The sequence below is a fragment of the Gigantopelta aegis genome, chromosome 8 (assembly GCF_016097555.1).
Source record: "Gigantopelta aegis isolate Gae_Host chromosome 8, Gae_host_genome, whole genome shotgun sequence".
Lineage (NCBI taxonomy): Eukaryota > Metazoa > Mollusca > Gastropoda > Neomphalida > Peltospiridae > Gigantopelta > Gigantopelta aegis.
The window spans coordinates 59067109-59077295 of record NC_054706.1 but is presented as its reverse complement, the minus strand read 5'-3'; the positions used below and the strand labels follow the sequence as shown (position 1 = coordinate 59077295).

The 10187-nt window shown below is 39.6% G+C and overlaps 1 protein-coding gene across 1 annotated transcript in view; it reads left to right on the top strand.

Annotated features, from left to right (window-relative positions):
- The window catches only part of LOC121379758 (broad substrate specificity ATP-binding cassette transporter ABCG2-like), a 61038-nt gene that overhangs the window by 49573 nt on the left and 1278 nt on the right, over positions 1 to 10187 (top strand). The window contains exons 12-15 of the mRNA XM_041508408.1: positions 1953 to 2077; positions 2944 to 3098; positions 5766 to 5855; positions 7526 to 7578. Of these exons, the coding sequence (XP_041364342.1) occupies positions 1953 to 2077; positions 2944 to 3098; positions 5766 to 5855; positions 7526 to 7578 (423 nt within the window). The remainder of the gene's footprint in view (positions 1 to 1952; positions 2078 to 2943; positions 3099 to 5765; positions 5856 to 7525; positions 7579 to 10187) is intronic.

Below are 10187 nucleotides of genomic sequence, written 5' to 3'. Positions count from 1 at the left end.
CTCATAGTTGCATTCATATACAGTTCTGAGTTGTAAAACACAGTAATGTTAAAACTGCCATGGAAAGTGTAATTAAATGGTTTCACCTATCATAATCTTATTCAGTGATGCTCATAGTTGCATTCATATACAGTTCTGAGTTGTAAAACACAGTAATGTTAAAACTGCCATGGAAAGTGTAATTAAATGGTTTCACCTATCATAATCTTATTCAGTGATGCTCATAGTTGCATTCATATACAGTTCTGAGTTGTAAAACACAGTAATGTTAAAACTGCCATGGAAAGTGTAATTAAATGGTTTCACCTATCATAATCTTATTCAGTGATGCTCATAGTTGCATTCATATACAGTTCTGAGTTGTAAAACACAGTAATGTTAAAACTGCCATGGAAAGTGTAATTAAATGGTTTCACCTATCATAATCTTATTCAGTGATGCTCATAGTTGCATTCATATACAGTTCTGAGTTGTAAAACACAGTAATGTTAAAACTGCCATGGAAAGTGCCTTGTAGACTATTTTCTCATAACATGTTTTTTTGTAGTTGTCATTTTCTTAACAGCCAGGGTTGTTTTAAATATTTATTCCATCTTTTTTATGATGGTGGGATTGGTCAACAGGCTAAAGCCTATATGTTAGGACCTTTACCCACAAATTTAATATCAAATATATTCATATAAAGCAAGATGATGGATAATAATAACAAGTACATAACTGATGATAATATTAATAGTAACAGATAATTAAACACAAAACGTATTAGTTATGATACAAAATTGATTAAAGGGACATACCCTGGTTTTTAAACACTAAGGCATATTTAAAAACTATTATAGACGTTTTTTGATAACTGAAATCATACTTTACTTAGATTTTATTGTTTAGTTTATCAATTTCCATACATTTGAAGTGTTTTTGGTCATTCTGGTGTTTTTAATATCATAAAATGCATTTCTGATATTTTTAAAAAACGCACGTGCATCTGAGAAGGAACAGTTATAGGGTCGAATTTTAGTCTATTTTTAGAGGGTATTTCACTATTTCAAAGTCACAAACTCATGTTTCATGTTATCCAAATGTGTTACAGGTTTGTAGATTAACTAAACTTAGTGTTAATTTTCACCGGTTATAACTAAGGTCGGTCCCTTTAAAGTTCAAGAAGAAACAGAAAAACAGATTGACAGAGATGTAAAGTAGAGAGAGAAACATTAAACAGATTGACAGAGATGTAAAGTAGAGAGAGAAACATTAAACAGGTTGACGAGAGAAAGAAAACAGATCGATGTTAAACATTTGGTAATTCTGACTCTTAGTCATCAGAGGAAACCTGCTACATTTTTACATTAGCAGCAAGGGATATCTTTTATATGCACTTTCCCACAGACAAGAAAGCACATACCACAGCCTTTGACCAGTTGTGGTGCACTGGCTGGAAAAAGACCCAATCAGTTGAATGGATCCACTGAGGTTTTGGATTGGATAATAGCAGTCTGAGTCTGGGTCATCTGTGTCGGAAAGAATAAAAGATTAACTACTTGCGTTAACTGTTGCTTTTGTAAGTCTACAGATAAATGGTTGTGGTAATTAAATTTAATGTGCTAATTTAGGGGTAATTTATCAAAGCAGTCTGTTGGCTAATACCCCCCCAAAAAAATTTATTTTACTTTTTTTCAACAAATAAATATGCTTAAACCAAAATGGCTGAAACTAGCAAGGGGGTAGTTAGTATCTCAGAAAAAATATATAACAAAGTTTCCTTTTAGATTAGAAGTGCCTATATTTTGTTGTTTTTAACTGGAGATAGCAAACTATTACTATACCTAGGTAAAAAGCATTCATGGTAAGATGTGAAAATATATTTAATGTGGGGTTTTTAAATTACAAATAGAAATTAGTTTCGGAAAATATTATACAGTCTTGTATGTTTTCTTATGTTTCTGTTGTAACAGACATGAAAATGCGAGTGGATTCTACCGAGTTTCTGCATTCTTCCTCGCAAAGGTCATTTGTGATGTGATACCCATGCGGCTAATTCCAGTGGTGTGTTTCTCCTCTATTGTTTACTGGATGATTGGTAAGCTTTATCTGAAAACAGTTGATTGGTAAGCAGTATCTCACAACAGTAGATTGGTAAGCTTTAACTGACAACAGTTGATCGGTAAGCTTTATCTGACAACAGTTGATTGGTAAGCTTTATCTGACAACAGTTGATTGGTAAGTTGTATCTGACAACAGTTGATTGGTAAGCTTTATCTGACAACAGTTGATTGGTAAGTTGTATCTAACAACAGTTGATTGGTAAGTAGTATTTAACAAGAGTTGATTGGTAAGCTTTATCTGACAACAGTTGATTGGTAAGCAGTATCTAACAACATTTGATTTTAAGCTGTATCTAACAAGAGTTGATTGGTAAGCAGTATGTAACAAGAGTTGATTGGTAAGTAGTATCTGACAACAATTGATCAGTAAGCAGTATATAACAACAGTTGATTGGTAAGCAGTATATAACAACAGTTGATTGGTAAGCAGTATATAACAACAGTTGATTGGTAAGCACTATCTAACAACAGTTGCCTGGTAAGCAGTATTTAATTACAGTTAATAACAAATAACCTATGTGCTGAGGTGTCTTAGCAAGCAATATTTTATCTACACAAACATACTGTCTTTGATATACTGGTTGGGATGAAAAAAAGTCAATAAAAGTCAATCAATCTCAGATTCATCAAACGAATACCTCAATTTCTGGAACAATCCAAGTCATATTGGGTGTTTGAACTTTTCCACTTTCAGGAACAGAATACCTATTGATCATCATGGATTTCTCTGGCAAATTATTTATTTTTATAATGTGGCTGCATTGGTGGAAAACCCCCTACTGCCTCCACCTCTTCATTTCAGGAAAAGCTCTAGACATGATTTTGTTTTGTGTATTTTAAGGTTTTCAAGCATCAGTAATAAAATACCTATTCTTCACCCTGGATCTGTTCATGACAACTCTAGCAGCATCCGGTATTGCTTTTGCCATCAGTGCCGGTGTGAGAGTCTTTGCCATTGCCAATCTTGGTATTTCCATGACGTTCGTGATTATGATGGTAAGTTCTGTACCAGAGACAGTTCCTCTGATTAGTACTTGAAGTCACATACTATAGCATCATATCTGGACAGTTTCCCAGTTACCCGCCAACCCTAAAAAGAAAAAGTGTCCTTTACATTTTAAAAGTTTTAGTTTTTTCTAGCTGGAAAAGACCCTATATATTACTGTGGTGGGATTATATGTTTAAAATGCCAGCACCTAGTAATTTTAGATACATGTTGATATAGGTATAGCATTCGAGGTTTAGTCCATATCAGTCTAGTCTCTACCCATCAACCAATCCTTAACAAGAGCTGAAACTCCTGGCATTAGAGCTGGGCAGCATTGAAATCTGAGGTTTGGTATCGATATCAGTATTTTTGGGGTGATTTACCTAGGTGTCAGTACGGTATGCGGTATTGACACAATACCGATATCAAGCGCTATTTTCGGTATACTTGGCTTTAAATGCATGCCTGTCTTATGGCTCACCTGCTAATTTCATCTGAATACAATTAAATTCCATACACAAAGCTCTCATCTGATTTATGCCAACCCATTTTGCATTCGTCAGATATATTATTAGTGCTTTCCGGGAAATATTTTTCAATACCGAAATTTAGGTATTTTGAAATTTGCTCGGTATGGTAAATCGGTATTGACATAATATCGATATCGAACGGTATATACTGTATACCACCCAGCTCTACCTGGCATAACTCTCTGGGTCATTCCCTCACCATGTCAAGAAATATACCATGAAGGGGATGGCTTGTAATGAGAACCAGACACCCAGCTCTACCTGGCATAACTCTCTGGGTCATTCCCTCACCATGTCAAGAAATATACCATGACGGGGATGGCTTGTAATGAGAACCAGACACCCAGCTCTACCTGGCATAACTCTCTGGGTCATTCCCTCACCATGTCAAGAAATATACCATGAAGGGGATGGCTTGTAATGAGAACCAGACACCCAGCTCTACCTGGCATAACTCTCTGGGTCATTCCCTCACCATGTCAAGAAATATACCATGAAGGGGATGGCTTGTAATGAGAACCAGACACCCAGCTCTACCTGGCATAACTCTCTGGGTCATTCCCTCACCATGTCAAGAAATATACCATGAAGGGGATGGCTTGTAATGAGAACCAGACACCCAGCTCTACCTGGCATAACTCTCTGGGTCATTCCCTCACCATGTCAAGAAATATACCATGAAGGGGATGACTTGTAATGAGGACCAGACACACAGCTCTACCTGGCATAACTCTCTGGGTCATTCCCTCACCATGTCAAGAAATATACCATGAAGGGGATGGCTTGTAATGAGAACCAGACACACAGCTCTACCTGGCATAACTCTCTGGGTCATTCCCTCACCATGTCAAGAAATATACCATGACGGGGATGGCTTGTAATGAGAACCAGACACACAGCTCTACCTGGCATAACTCTCTGGGTCATTCCCTCACCATGTCAAGAAATATACCATGAAGGGGATGGCTTGTAATGAGAACCAGACACCCAGCTCTACCTGGCATAACTCTCTGGGTCATTCCCTCACCATGTCAAGAAATATACCATGAAGGGGATGGCTTGTAATGAGAACCAGACACCCAGCTCTACCTGGCATAACTCTCTGGGTCATTCCCTCACCATGTCAAGAAATATACCATGAAGGGGATGACTTGTAATGAGGACCAGACACACAGCTCTACCTGGCATAACTCTCTGGGTCATTCCCTCACCATGTCAAGAAATATACCATGAAGGGGATGGCTTGTAATGAGAACCAGACACACAGCTCTACCTGGCATAACTCTCTGGGTCATTCCCTCACCATGTCAAGAAATATACCATGAAGGGGATGGCTTGTAATGAGAACCAGACACCCAGCTCTACCTGGCATAACTCTCTGGGTCATTCCCTCACCATGTCAAGAAATATACCATGAAGGGGATGGCTTGTAATGAGAACCAGACACCCAGCTCTACCTGGCATAACTCTCTGGGTCATTCCCTCACCATGTCAAGAAATATACCATGAAGGGGATGGCTTGTAATGAGAACCAGACACCCAGCTCTACCTGGCATAACTCTCTGGGTCATTCCCTCACCATGTCAAGAAATATACCATGAAGGGGATGGCTTGTAATGAGAACCAGACACACAGCTCTACCTGGCATAACTCTCTGGGTCATTCCCTCACCATGTCAAGAAATATACCATGAAGGGGATGGCTTGTAATGAGAACCAGACACACAAGACTTGATGACTCTTATCCAGTTAGGGGGTGAGACATAGCCCAGCACTTGCTTGATGTGCAGTCGGTCTGGGATCGATACCCGTCAGTGGGCCCATTGGGCTATTTCTCGTTCCAGTCGGTGCATCACGACTGGTATATCAAAGGCCATGGTATGTGCTATCCTGTTAGTGGGATGATGCATAAAAAAGATCCCTAGTTACTAATTGAAAAATGTAGCAGATTTTCTCTGTATGACAGTATGTCAAAATTATTAAATGTTTGACATCCAGTAGCCGATGATTAATAAAGCAATGTGCTGTAGTGGTGTTGTCAAACAAAACAAACATAAACTTTTAATGAAATGGCTGGTTGGGTTGTAGTAAACCAAAAATGTTTTTAGGATTGACTTATTTGAGGATTTGGTTTTTTATCTTTCAGTTGTTTGGAGGCTTACTACGTAATCTGAATGACCTCGGCGAGTGGATCAGCTGGTTCAAGTGGCTCAGCATCATTAGATACAGCTTGGATGTAAGTTTGGTTTTTAGTTTAAAACTACTGGTGAGGTACTTGATATGTCTGTCAAAAGTAGGTCAGTCATGGAAGATATGGCCCAGACAAGGATTTTGTTTAATGTGCATTAATATGTGAAAAGTAGGTCGTAGTAACCTAGTTATGGTACACCACATATTACCATCAAAATACATTGATCAAAATACAAGAATAAAGCAGTGCAAAATGTCTCACCTTCAAGTAACATACAAAAATAACCAAATTTTATTTCAATATATACAAATGTATATATTCTAATTTTAAACAATATTCCATATTTTTTATGGCAGTGGGATGGATCAAAAGCCTTAAGCCTATATTAAGACATTATCTGAGAAATGTAAAACAGATACATTCATATAAAGCAAGATGATGGACAATAACAGCATACATATAACTGGTTTAAACAATATTTATTTCTAATTATGATGCTGGTTGGGGATTGGCCAACAGGAAAAATGCCTATATCAAGGCCTCTCCCTACAATTTGAAAATGTAATTCAGGTTTATACAAGATGACAGACCAATGGTAAATTTCATGATTCCAAATCTTAAAGGCATATTCCCACAGGCAAGTTCACAAATCTGTTCGCAACCCAGGTAAATCAAGGATTATAATAAAGGTAACCTAGATTACTACTGAGATAGGTTATTTCTATAGTCACGTGACAACCAACTATATGCCTTTCAGAGTGGAAAACTAAATATCAAATCTAAATCATACATTTTAGATAATACACGATCAATAATTCTCCATTACTATTACCTAATACTTATATAACAAACATTATGTTTGGAAACATTGATAGGTTTGGGTATTGTTACATACACACTATTATAACAAATGTTGCACTTGACCTTCCACGTGTTTCAGGTCCACATAGTACCTCTGGAAAATTCATGCATTTAAGTCAATATACTAGTATAAGCAAGTAATTGTGTGGACACCCAGCTATTATAAACCAGCACGTAGGTGACAATAATTATAAAGTATTACTTAGTTCATTAATTGAAATCAAAATGGTTTGAAGCAGTTATAAATTCATGAATAAACTGCTAGTAGTGATACTGGCAACAATGGATAATTGAACATAAAGTAGTCAGTTATGATACAAAACTGAACACAGGTTAAAGAGCCCTGACCCAACGTATAAATAAGGCAGAGCTAAAAGGCTCTAGCCAGGCTACAATTACATAAAATAACAGGAAACAATGATACAGTAAAAATTGGATTTTTATTATAGTAATTATATAGCACTATTTTTAATGAATAACTAGTCAGTGGTTGTTTCAAAATAACAGATTACATGCACATCTTATGACTTTCACTTGGTGCTATATTGTATACGATGAATGAATGAATGAATGAATGAATGTTTAACAACACCCCTGCACAAAAATACACATCGGCTATTGGGTGTTACAAATGTTAAGTACATGTATATGAAAATCTTTTTTATATAATTATATATTCTATACAGTAAATAAATAGAAGTTGATGTTATCAGGTCAGGTAAGTTCAGAGTGTTTAATATGCACATTCAGAACAAGCTGTTGTAGCACACACCTATCCTGAGTACAGGTGCCGGTCTCGGCCTGCTCCTCTGTCCAGGACAGATGATGTTATCAGAAATATTTTTTCTTTATAGGCACTGACAATCAATGAACTAAAGGATCAAATGTTCTGTACCGGAACCAACTGGTGAGTTTATCTTTGTGACTAAACAGGATCAAGAGGCATTATCAGGCCCTTTGGAATGATATCAGGAGCATTATCAGGCCCTTTGGACTGGTATGAGGATCAAGGGGCATTATCAGGCCCTTTAGACCAGTATGAGGATCAAGGGCTATTATCAGGCCCTTTGGACCGGTATCAGGATCAAGGGGCACTATCAGGCCCTTTGGACCGGTATCAGGATCAAGGGGCATTATCAGGCCCTTTGGACCGGTATCAGGATCAAGGGCTATTATCAAGCCCTTTGGACCGGTATCAGGATCAAGGGCTATTATCAGGCCCTTTGAAATGGTATCAGGATCAAGGGGCATAATTAGGCCCTTTGAAACGGTATCAGGACCAAGGGGCATAATTAGGCCCTTTGGACCATCAGGATCAAGGGCTATTATCAGGCCCTCTGAAACGGTATCAGGACCAAGGGACATTACCAGGCCCTTTAGAACGGTATGAGGATTAAGGGCTATTATCAGGCCCTTTGGACCGGTATGAGGATCAAGGGCTATTATGAGGCCCTTTAAAACGGTATCAGGATCAAGGGGGCATTATCAGGCCCTTTGGAACGGTATCAGGATCCAGGGGTATTATCAGGACGTTTAGAACGGTATCAGGATCAAGGGGAATTATCAGGCCCTTTGGAACGGTATCAGGATCAAGGGGCTTTATCAGGCCCTTTGGAACGGTATCAGGATCAAGGGCTATTACCAGGCCCTTTGGAACGGTATCAGGATCAAGGGCTATTATCAGGCCCTTTAGAACGGTATCAGGATCAAGAGGCATTATCAGGCCCTTTGGGACGGTATCAGGATCCAGGGGTATTACCAGGCCCTTTAGAACAGTATCAGGATCAAGGGCTATTATCAGGCCTTTTGGACCGGTATCAGGATCAAGGGCTATTATCAGCCCCTTTGAAAGGGTATCAGGATCAAGGGCTGTTATCAGGATGTTTAGAACGGTATCAGGATCAAGGGGCATTATCAGGCCCTTTGGACCGGTATCAGGATCAAGGGGCATTATCAGGCCCTTTGGACCGGTATCAGGATCAAGGGCTATTATCAGGCCCTTTGGACCGGTATCAGGATTAAGGGGCATTATCAGGCCCTTTGGACCGGTATCAGGATTAAGGGGCATTATCAGGCCCTTTGGACCGGTATCAGGATCAAGGGGGCATTATCAGGCCCTTTGGAACGGTATCAGGATCAAGGGCTATTATCAGGCCCTTTGGAACAATATCAGGATCAAGGGATATTATCAGGCCCTTTGGAACGGTATCAGGATCAAGGGCTATTACCAGGCCCTTTGGAACGGTATCAGGATCAAGGGCTATTATCAGGCCCTTTAGAACGGTATCAGGATCAAGAGGCATTATCAGGCTCTTTGGGACGGTATCAGGATCCAGGGGTATTACCAGGCCCTTTAGAACAGTATCAGGATCAAGGGCTATTATCAGGCCTTTTGGACCGGTATCAGGATCAAGGGCTATTATCAGCCCCTTTGAAAGGGTATCAGGATCAAGGGCTGTTATCAGGATGTTTAGAATGGTATCAGGATCAAGGGGCATTATCAGGCCCTTTGGACCGGTATCAGGATCAAGGGGCATTATCAGGCCCTTTGGACCGGTATCAGGATCAAGGGCTATTATCAGGCCCTTTGGACCGGTATCAGGATTAAGGGGCATTATCAGGCCCTTTGGACCGGTATCAGGATTAAGGGGCATTATCAGGCCCTTTGGAACAATATCAGGATCAAGGGATATTATCAGGTCCTTTGGAACGGTATCAGGATCAAGGGATATTATCAGGCCCTTTGGAACGGTATCAGGATCAAGGGCTATTACCAGGCCCTTTGGAACGGTATCAGGATCAAGGGCTATTATCAGGCCCTTTAGAACGGTATCAGGATCAAGAGGCATTATCAGGCCCTTTGGGACGGTATCAGGATCCAGGGGTATTACCAGGCCCTTTAGAACAGTATCAGGATCAAGGGCTATTATCAGGCCTTTTGGACCGGTATCAGGATCAAGGGCTATTATCAGCCCCTTTGAAAGGGTATCAGGATCAAGGGCTGTTATCAGGATGTTTAGAACGGTATCAGGATCAAGGGGCATTATCAGGCCCTTTGGACCGGTATCAGGATCAAGGGGCATTATCAGGCCCTTTGGACCGGTATCAGGATCAAGGGCTATTATCAGGCCCTTTGGACCGGTATCAGGATTAAGGGGCATTATCAGGCCCTTTGGACAGGTATCAGGATTAAGGGGCATTATCAGGCCCTTTGGACCGGTATCAGGATCAAGGGGGCATTATCAGGCCCTTTGGAACGGTATCAGGATCAAGGGCTATTATCAGGCCCTTTGGAACAATATCAGGATCAAGGGATATTATCAGGTCCTTTGGAATTTCTAGACGAGCACATAACAAAACACATTATAGTTCAACAATGAGAAAACACATTGTAACATGTGATTTACAGTTTAACACATGAGAAAACACATTGTAACATGTGATTTACAGTTTAACACATGAGAAAACACATTGTAACATGTGATTTTAGTTCAACAATGAGAAAACAGTAACATG